General features: G+C 39.0%; 1 protein-coding gene and 1 non-coding gene across 4 annotated transcripts in view; one reads left to right on the top strand and one right to left on the bottom strand.

Annotated features, from left to right (window-relative positions):
• Window positions 1-20,226, bottom strand: part of LOC126248991 (carnosine N-methyltransferase) — a 171,581-nt gene that overhangs the window by 32,106 nt on the left and 119,249 nt on the right. For all 3 annotated transcript variants that reach the window (XR_007545580.1, XM_049950567.1, XM_049950566.1), the window contains exon 7: window positions 16,968-17,076. Coding sequence is in view for 2 of the 3 variants with exons in the window: in XM_049950567.1 (XP_049806524.1) it covers window positions 16,968-17,076 (109 nt within the window). In the remaining variant the exon portion in view is untranslated. The remainder of the gene's footprint in view (window positions 1-16,967; window positions 17,077-20,226) is intronic.
• On the top strand, window positions 13,110-13,184 carry Trnat-ugu (transfer RNA threonine (anticodon UGU)). Its single transcript has one exon. It is a non-coding gene; the product is annotated as a tRNA-Thr (tRNA).

The raw sequence follows: 20,226 nt of genomic DNA, 5'->3' as shown, positions 1-20,226 counted from the left end.
AAAATAAATCATTATAACATACAACATATGTCAAAATTTTAGTTCTAGGTACAGTCAGAAAGTAATGCTTTCTATTGTTCATTGTTCCAGAAGAAATCTGCATTGAATTTACACAAAATTGCAGTGACAAAATTCTTACTAAAATTATTACTTGCTAAAAAGTCACCTCTATTGTTTTCTATAGAATTAGTTTGCTATCATTTTCTGTGGTACAGCTCAACATTGAACTGTGCCATTATCTTCACATTATAAGAAATCAAGTCACACTTGTGCATTATCCTCAAATCCTCAGTCACTATGGCATGGTATCTTTTGATTTCACATTATTCTGAAAGTGGTGTGTTTAAAGATTTTCATTCATGATAACTAAAAGGTGAAAGTCTAGTGTATGATATCTGGGCTGTATAATGAGTGTGATAAAACTTGCCAGTGAGATTTTGAAATTTAGCTTGTACTGGTACATAAATGTGAGGATGTGACTTGAGTGTGAGCAAAGAATATCAGTCACTCATTTTGTTTGATAAACTTGTTATTGACGATCTAAACATTCCAGTTGCAGCATCCTGGTCTTATAAATTTGCAAGGATCACTCTCACTGCATTTCAAGAGAGAGAAGCCTGGAGCTTTCCCACCAGCTTACACATTTCTTCATTTTACGTGAAACGAGTACCATCATACCATAAATTCTGCCTTGATTTCAGGTTCAAAGAAATAATTCCATATCACACCATTTGTCACTATCTTCAATAACAATTTCTCTCCCTCCTGTAGCAGCTTTTTTTCTTTTGCTCAAAGGTTTGGGTACCCATAATTGAAAAATATTTAAACAATGAAGGTTTTCAACAGCTGAAATCACTTGTGAATTGCCTTACCTACTGTGTTACAGGGCTGTGACCAACACTGAATGACAATCATGTCAACTGTCTAATTCTCGTATTTATACAGCAAAATGATACATTACTTTCTGACTGCCCTTTTCCATATTAATACAAGAAATTAATTCAGAAAGAAGTTTTTTTCTTGCCTGGTCATCAAAAAAGCAAACAAATATTGCTGAATATGACATTTTAAGCACCAGCAGTACACATACTAGCATTAACAAAACATTCTACCATTCACAGAAAGAGTTAATTTACTATGCATAAAGTTGCAAATGCAGCAGTAGTTACCACTAGGCATGAGTAGTGCAATATAATCATCAGCAGTTAAAAAGAGAGAGAGAGAGAGAGAGAGAGAGAGAGAGAGAGAGAGAGAAATAACTTTCAAGTGAAGTTCAAGCCTAAGACCACCAAGAACTGCTAACATTGGGTAAAGCTACACTTCTGCACAGCCGCTCGGATAGTTAATACAGACATAGCCTAACAATAATTATAATTGATTTTCATGCTAATTTGAAGTTATTTCTTGTGCAGTTGAAATGATACTGCACTGTGAATAACAAAATTTTTGTTGTTAGAATGCAAAGTTTTGTCAATAATGACAGCATAACTGGCAGAGAATGACCTTAGTTTTGACATGGTTTTGGAAGGAAATCCACCATGTCTTTCTGAATGTATCAGGGGGTAGTCACAAAGCTTTTAATGTCACATTAAAAAAGTTATTAAATTAATTTTTTGTTTGTTTGCAGGTACATGTCTGTAGTTAACGCACATACTGAAATCCAAGAGGTGCAGCCCATTGGTAAAGTGCAATATTATGCAGCAATTCATTATCAGCCACTAATAAAGAACAATGATGCAACAATATATGCTGGGTTGGTAGACGTGTATGGCAAAAATGCAATCATCATATGACACAGTCATTAAATGGTGCTGCAAATGCTTCCAATGGGGTCAAACAATTAAATTCTTCATTTGTGTGGCCATAGTGTCTGTAGTTGCTTTATAATTCCGGATTGTATTTTTGTTCTGTTGTTACAACTACAAAAACGTTGTAGTTGCAACGCCAGAACAAAAATATCCTCAAGGGCTGAAACAAGTCTAAGTGACAAAGAACGAAGTGGTAAATCACTTCTCTGTGAAAACTGTGCATCACAAGAGAAGTGGAAGCCCTTGTGCTTCAAGACCACCATATCTCTAGTGAGGCAAATAAGTGAAAATCAGTCATGGATCAGTTTTCAAGCTCTAGTGCAACAGTTTGTACATGACAATGGTCACTGTCTGATGGGTTTCACAACTGCTCACACTCATTCAAAAAGCTTTCCAAACTGAGGCAGCAGTGGAAATGTTGCAGCTGTGTCAGGCCAGTCCAGATGACTACTAACCCCCCCCCCCCCCCCCTTTTCCCAATATTCTCCTGACAAAGCAGCAAGTGACATTTTCCTCTTTATTCATATAAAGAAATCTTTGCATGGTATGCACTTCCAGAATGACACAGAGGTGACTTTCAAGGCGAGACCTTTCCCGAACATCCAAAATGCAGACTTCTACAACTGACATCTCCACTAAGATATCCAACTTTGGGAAAAATCTGTCACACTGACGGGTGGATATGTGGAGAAGGATTAATACAATCACCAAGTTTCGTGGTTGTAGCTTCATTTTTTCAAGTTTACAATTAAAACTTTATGACTATCCCCATAAATGATTTGGATTTAGTGTTGCCTTATTCAGAAATAAAACAGAAAAGTTAAAACAGGCTAGCTGGACTGGAACAAAGATTATGAAAAATATACTCTAACATTAATTTAGGTCAAACATGCAAGAAGCTGCAGACAAGACATCAAAAATAATTTACGATAATTCATTACGATAGTGATGTAGATGACACAGTAGCTTTATGGGGATAAGGGAGAAATGAAAGTATGTTCTGGCGACTATTACCAATGTATGCATTTAAAAATCAACCCTCTCAGCTTTTCTGGACTTAGAAAGATGATTAAAGCAATAGTCAGATGGCTTGGAACTGTCACACAAGTAGCCTGTTCACCATTGCATTCAAGACTGCTTAACACAAATAGGAAAGAGAGCACAGAAAATATTTCCAGGTGTTATGTTACACTACTTTTTGAATGATATAACTAGAAAATATTCTCTGGATCCCTGCACTGGAAATGGTCATTGATCACTGACTCAGCTATTACTCTTCCCATTTACGGGGCTACACAAAATATATGCCACTTTTACTCAAAACAAGTTTCAGACCAATTTGAGATGTATATGTGGCCTTTCCATTGACTGAACACAGAATCAGTGATATATTTATGTCATTACTAACTAAATATTCAATTCATAAATATTTGTGAGCAACACATACCACATACAGGAAATGGTCTCTGAAAGGGGAAGGAGCACAAAAGGTTAGACGGAAATATTGGTGTAAATGAATTCCATGGGAAGTAACCCACTTTAAGGTGGAGATAAAAGATTTTTGACAATGAGCCACGTACCAAAACCAGGCAGGTGGCCCACCAGCCTGGGGTAAGCCAGACGAGTGCAGAGGCCTTATTACCTACAGACTTGCCTCCATGGTGACGATTTTCCCAATGGTTTGTTGTATGGGCCATTGTGGTGCTGGTATTTCTGTTATCCATCCTATTCACAGATGAGGCTACCTTTACAAGGAGATACTAGACAGCTTCCTGGTATTCCTCGCCATACAAACTCTGCCTAGGGCAGTGTTTCTCGACAGTATACAAAGCTTGAAAATTAGAGAACTGTTATCATGTCTGGGACAAACCTTCATTAGATCAGGACAATATTTACGTTGCCCTTACTCAGAAGCTGTTCCAGTTGCTACTGTTATTGTGTACTTTTACTGTTAGTAATGAAGCTGTATTGTTCTTGGCTACCTTGGCACCTTTCTCTGCTTGTGCGTACATCCCCCACAATGGGATACTACAGGGCGGCATCATCAACTTTCAAAACACCCATCAGTGGGCTACAGGGAATCCCCACAGAATGGTGGCAGTGAACCATCAGTAATGATTCAGCATCAATGTGTGGGTGGTGATTATTGGTAACTGCCTCATGGGCCTGGTCATCCTTCTACAATCCCTCACAGGTGATATGTATCTGCATTTACTGCAGGTGACCCTGCTTCCCCTGCTGGAAGAAGTGCCTTTGGTTGTACAAAACATTATGTGGATAGTACATGTTGGTGCTCCACTCACTGACCTCTTGAATGTGGGGCTAGAACACTAGTACAGACAGAGCATTCACACTTACCTAGTGTGTTCTCATGTCTGCTATCAATCACTGAAACCTACATTGTCAGAGGTCTTTATCTCCACCTTCATGTGGGTGTTCTTCCCTTCAAATGTGTTTCCAGCCATATGTCCATATGAGATTTTCTGCTCCTTATCCTCTCAGGGATTGTTCCCTTTAGTTTGTCCCCATTTAGCAAAATCACCCCATATATGTAGAAAGAGTTCTTTTGACAGAAAGCTAACAGACAAAGCTTACATTACATACCACATTTAAATATGAACAATAAATTAGTAAAAGAAGCTATAACACAAGGCAAAAATCATTAAAAGAAGGCAGTGGCTATTTTGAGGCAGTAAACTATAAATACCATAAACTACAAAAGAGCTATTTCTTTCTTGTGTTAAAAAATTTAAGGATTTCTTTTGTATTTGCCTAATGCCAAGAGATGTGCAAAGTATTGTTGTTTTAAATCTATGTGCTGCTCACAAGTAATAAACTAGAAACTTCATATACCATCTACATGTAAATCTAGAATGTTTGCAAAAGAAATTGTAGTGAACTTCAAGCTGTTGCCACCTGTTTCACTTTAGTGTGAGAAGACATGAGCATGCACACAAAATAACCAAAAACATTTTCCTTCTCCCATCCATAAGCAAGTGCATAACTGACACTTGTGCAAAGTTAAAAATCAGATGCCCTACTTGGAACGAACAGATAAGGATTTTGAAACTATACTTCACAGGAACAGATAAGAATTAGATATGGATTAGTAAATCAATGAGCTGTTTTCTTTGGAGCACTTTTTTTTGTCATTGTATGTGAAACACTATACAATTTATTACATATGTCCACACTGTACACCTGTTATCATCCATACAGAAACAGCCTTGATGGATCACTGTACGAGAAACAAATATAGCTGGGGCTGCTCAAACACCTCCACTACAGACAGCATGTCAATTACCCTGCTACTCTCTGGCCAAAATGTATTATAGGTGACACAAAGACAGACAGACTGCCAAGTGATGATAACTGACTGAAGAGTTGATGGCTCTGCTGGTAAGTGATCTGCATATGGCATGATAGCACTGTTCCACAATTTGAGATCAAGAGCATTCAGTTCACGGCCGACACTGCTGGGAGCACAACTGTATCGAGGTTTAGCACTGTTGATGTGTCTCACCAAACTCTTCAGGCCCTGGGAGGTTAAAGTGCTGTGGGTAGTGTTCACAGAGTCCCTAATGATATGTGTGAGTCCTTGGGATATTGGTGTTCTGGTCCAGGTGAAAGAATACTGGACTAATGCACTTAACTCAGGTAATGGCTTTTAAGTCATGGGACACACCCAGCTAATTCTGCAACTCTACTTTGCTACAGAGAGCCTGATTAACCCTTTGATTCCAGAATGAGATTTTCACTCTGCAGCAGTGTGTGCATTGATATGAAACTTCCTGGCATGTTAAAACTGTGTGCCGGACCGAGATTTGAACTCGGGACCTTTACCTTTCGCGGGAAAGTGCTCTACCAACTGAGCTACCCAAGCATGACTCACGGCCCGTCCTCACAGCTTTACTTCCGCCAGTACCTCATCTCCTACCTTCCAAACTTTACAGAAGCTCTCCTGCGAAGCTTGCAGTACTAGCACTCCTGAAGGAAAGGATATTGTGCAGACATGGCTTAGCCACAGCATGGGGGATGTTTCCAGGATGAGATTTTCACTCTGCAGCGGAGTGTGCATTGATATGAAACTTCCTGGCAGATTAAAACTGTGTGCTGGACCGAGACTCGGACTTGGGACCTTTGCCTTTCGCGGGCAAGTGGTAGAGCACTTGTCAGTTTCAACTTTGCAATCTTCAGTTCTGTGAGATAAATGACACATCACCATGTTTGAACAGATAGACACATTCTGGAGATATTCACTAGGAGTGACAGTGACCTTTAATTCTCTGATGTTGTTAGCAGTGATGATTCTTCAACAGAATCACGAAATTGAAGTCCTCAGCCCTGTACATCAGCTGGTACAACACACCAGTTTGTTGCTTCTTCTGGAGGTGCAGTCAACAGTTATTCAGAATTTGAAAAGTCAGAAAGCGATAGCAAAGCAGTTCGGAAAAGAGCACACATTAGTGACCTTTTGATTGGAAACTGCAGTACCTACCACCACTTGTCAACCGCACTTAGAAATATGCACGGTGCTAGTCACTGTTGCACTTCCCACAACCACCACCATGGCCAACGGGTGCTGCTTTGATGCCGTTACACCGGTGCCAACAATCTACAAGCGAGCTTCCCTCTCCGAGGCCCAGCGGTGGATGTATTTAAATTATGAGAACGGCTTTTCTCATGCTCACTTGTGACTTGTCCTTGTACTTGCTATTCAGTGTTCTCATGTACTTGTTGGTCAGAGCTTATGGAGTTTATAATTATCATTCATTGTCCTGACTGGATAATTCAGAACTTGTGTATCTGTCTTAACAAGGAACTTGTACATTGAACTGCTACCAGAAAGATATGTGTTCATTCTTTTCTTAGTGGTACCAGTACTTAGAATAAAAGATAACTGTCTGTGTTTATGTTAACAGTGCACTGTGCTCCATGCTCCTGTCAAACAACTGAGATCCCACATGCACATAAGATCAGGTGTAACAGAAACAGATTTCCAGCCATTAAAGCATGTGTATGATGACTCGGCTTCAGAACAAAAATGTAAACTGGTTAATGACCCAAGCATTCTGCCATTTTTATATTTCTGTCAGAAGACCTGTTGTAGTTTACAGCAGGCAAAACAAATTGATTTTGTGGGTACACCATGGAAATACTCAAGAATCTGTGCAGCATTCTTGACTGTCAAAGTGGAAAGATACTGGATTTGAGAAACTTCTTTGTTTTATTGCTATTTGTCTTTTAATGGCTCAAGTTAAAAATTTGCAAATAAGTTATTATTGGTCCAAAGGTATACTTTTTAAATTCTCCAGTTTTCAGCGAAATTATGTCCTGAGAGCGATTATTTCATTTTTGAGGAAGCTACACTTTAGTAACAACTCTGCGAGTACTGGAGGTGACTGTTTGTTTAAAATTAGGAATATTGTTGATGAAGTTCATCTGACATTCCACAGTGCATTTTGTCCACATCAGAAGCTTTGCATTGATAAAAGTCTTTTGTTGTTCAAAGGTCATTTATGTTTTAAAAGAATTATGCCACTGAAGTGAAGTATATTCAGAATAAAGCCATTTGTACTGTGTGACTGTCAGACTGGGTATGTTGTGGATTTAATTATACATACAAGTGCAACAAAAGAAACTGGGTTACACAGTTTAGGGAAAAGTGGCAACATAGTGGCAATACTTATGAGACCATATTTGGAACAGGGATGTACTCTGTATGTCAACAACAGGTATTTCTACCTGCTTCTCTGGCTTCACAATCACGGAACAACTGCATGTGGCACTATTCATAAGAATATGCACAACATTCCAAAACTGCGTGTGCAATTAAAATGAAGAAAAGCTGAATTTAAGTCAACTGACAAGATGCTTGCCTTCAAGTGGTGTGACAAAAGAGAAGTGTGGATGTTGACCATGTGTAACACAACAAAATGGTTGAAACAGAAAAAATCAGACAGAAATAGTGGCAAAAAAAGATCAAGAAACCCCAATGTATTGTAGATCACAGTTCAAGTATGGGTGCAGTTGACCAATGTGACACGCTACTGCGCTCAATACGATTAGTGCATAAGATTGTGAAACGGTACAAGAAATATCTTTTCCATGTTCTGGATATGCACATTTTCAATGCTCGTGCTCTCTACGGGTCATTTACAGGGTGAAAAATGGCACTTGCAGAGTTTCACCTGTCTCTTGTTAGGGGAAACTATATAAAAATATGTGACATCTCCATTCTGTCGCATATTTTTCTATATTTTCCCCTAACAAGAGACAGGTGAAACTCTGCAAGTGCCATTTTTCACCCTGTAAATGACCTGTAGAGGGCATGAGCATTTTTTAACTTGATCCATTAAAAGACAAATAGCAATAAAACAAAGAAGTTTCTCAAATCCACATTTGATGCAAATGCTTTTCGTATATGCTCTGTTTTGGCACTAGTGGGAATGGCTATAAATGCAGGTAAAGTACTTCTAACATTTACTATAGCACTGTGTTTAAAGAAGAAGAAAACAAGACACTGGTCCAGGGAAAGGTTTAAAATGAGAGAGAAATATACACATGAAAACCTGTTAATGGAACTGTTACATTCAGGATCTGATGATTACATCAACTTTCTGCAGCTGGACAGTGAAATGTTTAATGGGTAACTTGTTTAGAGTTACTTCACCCCCAAATTGAAAAAAAAAAAAAGACACATGTATGTGAAAATTAAATTTTATTCTCTTCTGCTTGCTCCTCTAATAATAGTTTATTAAAATATCACACCGTCCACAGAAGAACGAGAGAATTTTGATTTCCGTTATTCCATTGCACTCCCACTTGTATGTTATGAGCAAAATAATGGTATATGTTCAACCTCACGCTGCGTAATGTGTGGCTGGGAAAGATATGATACCTCTGCTATTTTGGTAACTGTCAGTGTTATTTTGTTTTTGGCCTCGATCGTAGTTCAGGGTATTTACATGGACAAGGAAAAAAATTCCCAGATTTTTACTGGATTTCTTAGTTAAAAATACACTTTCTCCTGGATAAAAATACACTTTTTCCCTGTTAAATGACAGTATACTTTCCCTCGAAACTGTAAAACTTAACAATCCTTTGAAGGGTTAAAGTTTTATGCACCAGCTTGAACTTCCCAGTACATTAGTAAACGATTGCGAGCAGAAAAAAAGGAAAGATAGCTGATGTGCAGCAACAAGTACACTGCATGTTTTCATGTTACAAAAGTATACATTCGAATTCCACCAAATACAACACATTAGTTTCTGAAACGTTGAAATCGAGATTGCGATGTGCTTTTGTAAGACAATCTTAATTCATGTCACGTGATCTCACCAGTCAATGAAAACAGATAGTCAGTCAACAGCAACATCACTGTTAAGCAGCGCGAACACACAAGTAGGAAAAGTTAATGGTTTAAATTAATGTACAAGTATGGCTACAAGAAAAGCTATGCTTTCACTTATAATACTGATCTCGAAGATCAATAAGCCACCAGAAAAGCTATGCTTTCACAGATAAATTGGTCTTTTTTTACATGTGTTACCTTTAAGATACATCACACGAATGTGCCAGTAAAAATGAAATAAATGTCTGGTCTTCTGGGCTCAAAATTCTTCTAAGTGGCTGGTACTCAAAGTGTTAAGTTTTAAATGAGAGTCAAACACTCCGTGATTTAAGAAATTCATTGCACTTTCTCATATGCAACATAATTCATCTTGTGTAAAAGAAAATATACATTGAAAGTGACGCTTTTCAAATCACCATTCACAATATTTTCCCTCGAGCTATTAGAAACAAGTTCTTTTCAGCAGTTGCCATTGACTGCCAAAAACCAGTCACTATTGCGCGTGCACAGCTACACCTACACCTACACCTGCAACACACAATGTTCCACTGTCACACAGGATGGGGCTTGCTGAATCATGCCCAGAATTTACAGTTACAAAGGACAGGCAGCATTTCCCAGTTCCTGGCATTGTCACCCCAGGTTCGCTAAACCTGTACCCAAGATGCTCACGTAGGAGATAAGTATGGCTAATCGTATGCCATATATCATTAAGAAATGAAAGAGAGGGTAGGCAAAGAGATTCCATATCACTAAAACTATTTTCAGCAAGCCCTGAGGACACCTTCAGATCTGATACGTGTGTATTGACTGGACCTGTCAGTTGGCCGTGTAGCTGTATCGGGGTGGCTAAAGTCAGAGGTCTTACTCATTCCAAGCATAGAAAAAGCCCTCTGACTGTGTGCTTGGAGTGAGCTGTGGGCTGTCAAGAGGCGACATGCCCTGTAAGGAGGTTTGATGGAATCACGTGTGGTGGACGCAGCCACGTCTTGGCAGTCGGTACTCAGCAACTGTTCTGATGTACTGGAGAGTGGCAAAAGCAGGCCACTGAGGTGTCTGTGTTCAACAGGGAGTGCACCACGAGTTTTTGAGTTGTTACTGTGCTCTATTTCGATCCACCACATCAACTGCTTGTTGAAAATTTTGTTTGCTCGTGTGGCAGGTTCTCTTTTATGATCCAGTGTGGATTAACGTTCCTTTCTGTTACCTGTTGTAGAAGAAGGAAGGTTTACATATAAGCAACGAAACAGCCTGAGTGTGGTGTTTGTTAACAGTATCAGCTGATGGCTTGTGCTTACCAATGGCTGATTTCTATGCTGACAGCCAAACACGCTGGCAAACTGTCTGCAACAAAATGGGTAATACAATTTTGATTCTTGAGTGCTGAAAAAGTGGCTGTCAGCTCGTGGTACAGTAACTGAGCATGTATTCTTGTTTCATCAATTTCCAATAATAAAGTTGTGGATTGTTTTCTTGGGTGATAAGTATGTAAAGCTCAAACTGAAGTGGTTAAATTTTTAAAAGGAACAAACAGTTGTCATGTTGCTTAATTGGGTTCTTGAGCTGCAATTGAAAGATCACTCTTTTTAATAACAAAAACTCAAAGCATCAATTTAAGTGTTGAATTTTAAGGGAACCAACAGCTGTGCTGCTCAATGTAGTTGTTGATTTCAAACTGAAATTATCTTTACTCTTGTTACGTGCTTAAGGAAAACTGGCCTATTAACCTGTAGTTCAAATTGGATGGTGCCTGAGTTTGAATAACTACATTGTGTCATAGATTTGGGCTCCTTTGAGGATAATTTAGTGGAGGGCTAGTGCCCGGAGTTTAAGTTATTTACAGTCCTTATCTAAAAATGTGTGTTGTAATTTGTCTTGGCTCAGTATTGGTCATGTGTCTTATTATTTTAAAAGGATTTGATCCCAGATCATTTTGGAAAACTTGCTAAACTTGAGATTTAAATTTTAGTTCATTAATTCCCAAAGACTAGTGTCTGTGTACATGCAACTTTGGTGCAAAAAAATTTTATTTGTCACAAGTAAATTGTCTTTAAACTTCCTATGACTTCCTGAAGGGGCTGGTGTGCATCTTTGTAGTCCACAGATTTTGCCCTGTTAGATAATAAATTTTAAAGGAGCTACTATTTGGCATTGTACAACCATTGTAGTGGATACTTATTATCTAGTCACGTGCACTAATGACTGCTGGTTATCTTACGTTTAAGATAATACAGCGAGTGGCCACTCTGCAAATCTGAAGCTGTACCCATTGGCTTGAGGTCAAGATGTTGGTGCATGTTGTTATTACTATGCTCTTTTTAAAATATGTATGTGGTTAGCACAATGATATAATTAAAGAAATCTTGCTAGCTTTGTTGAGAACCTTCTAAGTGGCTTAGTGCCACCAATCAGTAATGTTAACCTTTTTTTTATTTGAGTAAAACAAGTCAGTATTTGGAATCACGATATAAGCAATCCTGTTGAATGGTCTAAGTACCAATAACTGTTTCTTACTTGATGTTAATACTTGTTTTAGAAATCTATCGTCCAGTGGCTTTCCACTCAAGGATCACCGTATCCAAGCTATCCCACTCTAAAGGTTTTAAAAGAGTTGTTAGTTCCATATTAATTCCATCTACCTTCACCAATCCTGACCCCCCTCTCCCTTCCTATCATGATCCCTAAATTGGTGGGGAATAAAAAGAGTTAATTGATCTTATCTGAATTACCGCCATTTTGCTGATGACATTGTACTGTTTATGTTATAGTAGTATTTGCTTCTAGCACAAATAACCAACAATGAATGGAAGTACACGGGGAAATCAAATATGAACTGGATTTTTTTAACCAAAACAAAAGTACACTCCCCTTGTTTTCTACTTAATCTCCTGAACTGGAAACTTTTTGATGCCATCCTCAAAGAAAGAAGAGGGGCATGTGTACAGCCACTTGTGCATGAACTCTTCTACCACTGCATTGTCATCAAACCAAGGTCCTCCAAGTTCTTCTTTCAGTGGTCCAAATATGTGGTAGTCACAAGGGGATGAATCTGTTCTGTAAGGAGGATGTTCCACAGCTGCCCAATGAATTTCCTGCAATTTTTCCCTCATTAAAGCAGCAGAGTGCGGACTTGCATCGTTGTGCAGAAAAATCATTATCTGTGATGATGGGTTGACCACTTCCATAGATCATTCCTACTGCTGTAGCAATTTCACAAAGCTTTATGTACCAATCTTCGGCAATAAGGCCCTGTACAACACGAATGTTGTCTGGTGTGAAACTTGTCCATGGTCATCTTTAGTGGGGTACATTTTCCACAGCTACCCATCCTGACCCAAATGTTTTATGCCATTTATACACTTCAATCTTGAAAAGGGTCTCTTCTCAAAACTGTGCACAAAGCCTCCTTGAAATTTCCATAGGTCTGGTACCTTCTTTCATCAGAAACTTGATGTTTATGCACTGAGCAACTGACTTGTGTACTTCTTTCCCACACTGACTCGAGCAGTCATGTCCACCCAACTGCAGCATCACATGGCCATGTAAGCAGGAGATCCCGGGTTCGAGTCCCGGTCGGGGCACACATTTTCAATATGTCCCCAATGAAGTACATCAACGCCCATTTGCAGCTAGGGTGTCCATTTAATTATCATTTCATTTCTAGCAAAGCTGCATTGTCATCAACGGTAACTGTTCTTTCGGGAACAGATACTACCGTCATATATAGTTAAAATATGGCTTCCCGGCCATTGACCTTCTTGTGCAAACGCACACGCTATGCCTGAACTCGTACGGGACTTGGTAGATTAATCTGCCACGAGTAATGAGTATGATGGGCAAACATCTATTAGGCGCACTACGAATGTAGTGGTGTGGACATGTTGGGAATGTGGATCTCACGGGGAGCGTGCAAGGGATAAAGTCCCTGCAGACGCACTATCCTCTGTGCCCGCGGTGGCTCAGATGGATAGAGCGTCTGCCATGTAAGCAGGAGATCCCGGGTTCGAGTCCCGGTCGGGGCACACATTTTCAACATGTCCCCAATGAAGTACATCAACGCCCGTTTGCAGCTAGGGTGTCCATTTAATTATCATTTCATTTCTAGCAAAGCTGCATGGTCATCCATGGTAACCGTTCTTTCGGGAACAGATACTACTGTCATATATAAATAAATGGAAGTATGGCAACATGTTATTATCTTCAAATTTTTGATGAAAATCTGTTTTCACAATATGTTTAGTTGATATACATGTATGAAAAAGTTAAGTGTACCAAAGTAATGGTGGTCAGTGTGAAATGACCATGTGTAACTCTTGTTGTGAAATTTTTGTTCATTTCGTTTACTCTGTAAAATTTAACATTATTTTTTTTATAATTCAATTTATGTTTATGTTATAAAGGTACAGCATTATATTCAAACTGGAGCCATAATTTAATACATACATCATATTTAACCGTCACAATAGTTCAGTGAGTCTGTACATAAACTGAGACTGAATATTCTGTTATTTCTATTCACTGAACATTATGAGTCAATTACTGATTTATACAGCCAACATTACAACTGATATTGGAGAATGTATTTGTGTGTAAGAAAAGAACAGTATTATACGCACACAAAAATGTATGCCATTAACAGATTTAAGGAGTCCACGGCAAGTGATGCTTCAAGAAAACTTATTGTAAACATTGATGCAGCTTGTGCATATATACAAACATGTACATCATTTACAAGCAGTAGTTTAATTCCTACACGAAAGTTGGTGAGACTATTCCTGTTTATTAGCTTAAGTCACAGGGTTGATTCTGCAGCCTGTTTTCAGCAAAGATAAACCAGAGACTCAGAGAACTGGAGCACCATGTTGTACAGTGAAAAATAATATTTATCTTCAATATACTGTCAATAGAGAAGCCGAGTAGAGGAAAAAGATTCTGCTAACCTTAAGTTGAAGTAACCTTGCCTCACTGAATTCTCTCATGCTTTTCTCCCTCCTACCAACTGTGTCTCCAAATAAATCTACTGAGAAGTCTCCTACTCCAACTAACAAGACCTTACTTCAAAATAGTAGCAATCCTCTTGCCACCCTGTACCACCCAGGTCTTAAGTGCCTCAATATATTACTAGACCATGACTAAAATGACTGAAATGAGAGTGACTTTCCCCGATACTCTCACCAACTGTCACCTACCATCGCATCCCTAACCTCTGCCATATCCTTGCGAAACTGTCAAACATTCCTACAGTATTAAAACTACTCCAACAGTGATGGGCCAACTGAATGTTTTTAACAATCAACTGGTCAGTCAACTGTGTATATTTATTTTATTTTATTTTATTTTTTTTTAATTTTTTTTTTTTTTTTTTTTTTGTAAAGTCAGTTTTTTAGTCAAATGAAACAAGTCTCTGCCACCATGTTTGCAACATGAATGTCTTCACTCAGTCAATAGCTTTGAGTGGTTTCACTCAATGTGAGACAACTTACTGAAACAAATCTCTGTCAGCTGTGGCTGTTATATGAATGTTTTCACTAACTGACCAGGTCTGAGTGGTTTCCTTCAATGCGAGAGAACTGACAGACTCAAGTCTCTGTCGGCTGCAGCCGTTATATGAATGTTTTCACTCTGTCTCTAGGTTTGGGTGATATTTACTAACATACTTTCTCAACTTTCTCTGTGGGGTCATTGGGGTAGGCATGTGATGCTGCCATCATAACTTCCTCCTGTGGCTGCCAGGGTCACAGCCAGCATGAGAAGCTGGCATGGTAGCCGGAGTCAGCGCAACACTGCCAGGACCCATGCTAGGGCATATCTGGCCACCACCCCACCTCCTCGCGCCGGCTGCAAGCCTGACCCTGCCAGCTGCAGGACGCTAACGTGAAGCATGAATGACACAGGCGCTATCTCAAATTTTAATTTTATTTATGATCATCATCTCTTTTAAGTAAAACATAGTGCTAATAGTCACAAAAATGTGTCAATGTTCCTTTCTTATACACGTGCCCCTAAGAGAATTTCTATGCTTGCTCAGTATTGTACACCCAATGAAGCTTTACTAGTTATGTGTTAGGCAAATAAGTTTTGAACAGTGAAAAGAAGTACATAATGAAACAAATGTGTTTATTGCTTGTTTTGCGAAACCTAGGGGTATGTGCACCCTGGTTTGTATTGTATACCACTGCTTTACTTCACCTAATGAAAGTACTACAGACTGGTTTCACTCAGAAGAATAACTGGATAACTCGATCAGCTAAACCACTAAACAGTGCTTTCTATTGAATGAACAAATGAATAAAAGCTTCAACTGACAGGATAACTAGCGACTGCTTTCATTTGAAAAGGAAAGAATGAATAACTCAGTCAGTAGCACACAAAATGTCTCTGGACTGTGTTGACTGTTTTCATTCTGTTGCTCCCTGAGACTTGTTTCATCCAAAAGAAATGAATGAATAAATATACCACTGATTCATAAAGCTACAACTGACTGATTTTAATGTTTCCATTCGGTTGCTCTCATAGACTAGTTTCACTCAATACAATGAATGAATAATTAAATACATAAAGGTACAACTGAAAGAGTTAAGTCGTTTTCCGACAACTAACTGAATCGATTGTTTTGATTTGGTTGTTCTTATCACTATACTCTGATGGTTCTGCCCTCAATCATTCCACTATAAATCTTGCTCCATGATCTCATCCACTACCATTTACACATTGGTGCCACCACTAGCAGATTCTGCAACATTAAAGACAGGGCACCATGTTGTTTACACGTATTCACAGCACCACGTTTTTAAAGGAATCACAGTGTCAGCAAACTGGCTGAATACAGACAACTGTTCACCTTGGGGACAATCACTACCCACTTGCTGAGCATGCTATACCTGATATACCACACAGGCCATATGAATCCTTCAAGGAGAACTTGTTTTCCCAAAGTTCAGAGATGACAACTTGCTCCCTCACATATCCTCTCTTCCTACCACATTTCTGGACTTAACTTCCATTAGCATAACCTCCCCTTTTCTATAAGATTAATTTAATGACTTATTCAATTATTTACTTAGTTATTTACTCAATTATTGTTATTTTCATTTTCCCTCTCTCCATATTGTTAGTTATCCCTTTTTCCTCTCCCTGTCTACCACTACCTCTCTCTCTTTTCCATTCTTTAACTACATTATTATCTCCACTTTTCATCTCTCTTCCTCTTTTAATTCATCTTCACTTCTTTTCTATTATCTCTGAACTGAAGCTGGGGCAGTGTTTAGCAATGTACTGCCTTTGGCCTCTTATTCTCTCTGAGGCCTTATTCTTCACCTTTGCCTTCCCAGTGTTCATAACAGATGGGCCCCTCGCCACTTAGGGTCTGAGTGACCCCCCCCCCCCCCCCCCAGCCATCACCCCTTTTTTCTCCAACATTCCCTAATTGATTCCTCTTACCTCCCTGAAGAAGGCATGTACAGTTCCCAGAGCTATGACTAGTATTTTCCACTTGAGTGTTTCTACAGGCAATAATAAATATTAACAATGAGCTATATGTTTTGTCACAATTAGACTGATTAATTATTTAGAAATTCGCAAAATATGAGGTAAATCTCATGAGATTGTTATTGATACAATTCATAGTAGTAGTATACTGTACAACATATGGTTCAATACTGCCTCTCACAAAATGTTTCAGTATAATAATGGAGATTCTTTCCATAGTCAAGGCATAAATTATATATGTCACACAATATTTAGTTTGACACATCATCAGCAGTGAAACAGATAAGGATATAAATATTGATTACAGCACTGGTTACCTGGTTTGAGAATGCTGTATATCTTCTCTATGCAATCTACAACATTACTTGAGCAGTCAATAAAGAAACAAGTTGCTACACAGTCCCAGTAAGCATTTTCATGATAAATCTGAAAAAATGATTTCACAAAATTAAAATTATTTCTTCGGGATAACAAAGATGCTGCATGATTTTATAGTAACAAAAATTCTAACAAACCTGTCAGAAATATACTGTAGTGTTTCTCTGAGGCAAATGATGTTAAAATACATTGAGGTGACAAAAGTCAAGGGATAAAGATATGCACATGTACAGATGGTGGCATAAACAAGGTATAAAAGGGCAGTGCATTGGCAGAGTTGTCATTTGTAATCAGGTAATTCACATGAAAAGGTTATCGACACAATTATGGCTGCACAACAGAAATTAACAGACTTTGAACATGGAATAATAGTTGGAGCTAGACGCATGTGACATTCCATTTAGGAAATTGTAAGGGAATTCCTTATTCCAACAGCTATGGTGTCAATAGCATGCTGAGAATACCAAATTTCAGAGATTAGCTCTCATCATGGACTATGCTGTGGCCGATGGCCTTCACTTAACGACCAAGAGCATCGGTGTTGTCAGTGCTAACAGACAAGCAACACTGCATCAAACAATTGCAGAAATCAATGAGGGACGTACGATAGGTGTATCCGATAGGACAGTGAGGCAATGTTTGGAGTTAATGGGCTATGGCAGCAGACAACCAATATGAATACCTTTTATAACAGCCCAACATCACCTGCAGCACCTCTCCTGGGCTTTTGACCATATTTGTTGGAGCCTAGATGACTGAAAAACAGTGGCCTGATCAGATGAGTCCTAATTTCAGTTGGTAAGAGCTGATGGTAGAGTTCGAGTGTGGTGAAGACCCCACGAAGCCATGGACTCGAGCTGTCAACAAGGCAGTGTGCAAGCTGGTGGTGGTTCTATAATGGTGTGGGCTGTGTTTACATGGCATGGACTGGGTCCTCTGGTCCAAATGTCAGGCCACTTGGAGATCATTTGCAACCATTCACAGGCTTCATGTTCCCGAACAACAATGGAATTTTTATGGATGACAATGTGCCATGTCACCGAGCCACAATTGTTCGCAACTTGTTTGAAGAACATCCTGCACAATTTGAATAAATGATTAGGCCGTCCATATCACCCAGCATGAATCTCATCAAACATTTGTGGGACACAATCAAAAGGTCAGTTCATGCACAAAATCCTGCACCGCCTACACTTTCGCAATTATGGGCAGCTATGGAGGCAGCATGGCTCTATGTTTCCACAGGGGACTTTCAACGACTAGTTGAATGCCTGCCATGTTGAGCTGCACCATTAAGTTGGGCTACAGAAGGTCCGACATGATAAGGAGGTATCCCATAACTTTTGTTATCTTAGTGAAATACAATTTATTATTAAATAAAACTTTACACATAACCAACACTAACTGAAGTAACACAGAAGTAAAATAACTTTACTTGTGTGTGAGTATAAGGTATAAGCTTCTGTAGCCACAGCCATCTTCAAAAAAACTTTTCTAGGTATGTGATCATGTCATCATCTTGTTGCTGTAGCACATCACTGAAACATTATTAAATAAATCAATGTGAAGAGATGATTACATACCAGCAAAAGTTTTATTGAATATATTTTACTTATATTTAAGAGAAGTCACGCCTGGATCACAATCAGGTTTCTCTAAATTACTCCCGTAATTACTAGGACTGTTTCTTCAATAAGGTTGAAGCTAATTACATCTCCCATTATATTAAATCAGTTACTGCTGCATTTCTGACAGATTGTATTTGATGAGGCAAAAACTAATCACATAATGGAAGAAGGGCACAAAATTGACAATTGTTTCAAATTCTTTTAGCACTTGATCACGCTAAAATTTCTTCATCTGATATACTTGTCCATTCTCTTTTCAGTTGAGATAGGGGTATTTTCTATATTTATAGGTCTGCACATTTAATAAGTTCTGACATGCAAGTACTTTACATATCATGTTTTAACACTGCAGGTATCAGCATTCATATAAATTAATTATCCAACTCAGACTTCAATTCCAATAGCAATTTTACACTGATTGGGCTGGCACAATGCACATTGCTGTCACCAAAATAGTGGCTGTCTGGAGTCAAGATATTTCATGAGAGGGTCCCTCCCTATGCCACATGTTACAGTTGTGTGCATGTAATAAGGTGGGTGCTGGAGGGATATGCAATGACAACAACACTGTACCAAATGACACTCCAGCCAACAGCTTCATTCTGCTATGTCTGTCTGTGCACAGAATGTTTAGCACTGATTTTCATGTTAGTTTAGACTTGGTAGGGTACTCAGCTGCTGTACTATTCATTACGAGTAACAGAAACCATATATAACAAGCATTACATGAAGAAGTGACAACAATGTTTTTCCAAGTGATGTGTGTTCTATATGGCAGTAGACACATGAAGTATATTCCCAGGTAGTATAAATAACAAACACTTTCTTGGAACACAAAGAACAAAACTAATTCACAAATAAATGACCACGGGGTGCTATTCCTATAAAGCCTGAAGATACACCAAATGAGACTGCTCTCGTAAGTTTCCACTTAGAAGATTGTGAATCTAGTGTTCACGAATCACAAGTTATGGAAATTAATTAGGATAGTCAAAGTATGTCAGGACATAAGCTGGTGATGGCAGCAACTTGATGAGTGCACAGAATATAAGTTCAAACGACACATGTACTGTTCCAGGAGTACAGTGTCTGTTGAAGCCATGGTCATTGGAGGTGATGGCTCCAGTAGCAACTGCAGTCTGCTCAGTATGATGCTGCTGTGAAGAACCTGTGGGGTTGATGCGACAGTTGGAACTCAAGGACAATGCACGGAGAAGATCCGGTTGTGGTTCAGAGGACTGAATTGATTCACCAGTGGCCAGCTGGCATCATAAGTACATGCCTGATGGACAGATACCTATTCTAAGATCAAAGGACATGTGATAGGTGGACACAACGTAGTGCCTGCAAATTTAGTGCAACTAACAGTGATATATCCACCATGGGTTGAGAGAATAGTGCCGCACATTTCTCAAGGTGGCTGTGCTGGAGGCTAACTCCAAAACAGACCGGTGTGTTTTGGTTGGCTGCTGTGTTGACATACAGTCCAGCATTTGTTGTGGTTGATTCAATGTGCCTGCCAATCCACACTGTGGAGCCTGTGGTTCTGTAGCGCGGCAACCCAACACTC

Source organism: Schistocerca nitens, chromosome 3 (genome assembly GCF_023898315.1).
Source record: "Schistocerca nitens isolate TAMUIC-IGC-003100 chromosome 3, iqSchNite1.1, whole genome shotgun sequence".
Classification (NCBI taxonomy): domain Eukaryota; kingdom Metazoa; phylum Arthropoda; class Insecta; order Orthoptera; family Acrididae; genus Schistocerca; species Schistocerca nitens.
This window is presented reverse-complemented; position numbering and strand designations above follow the sequence as displayed.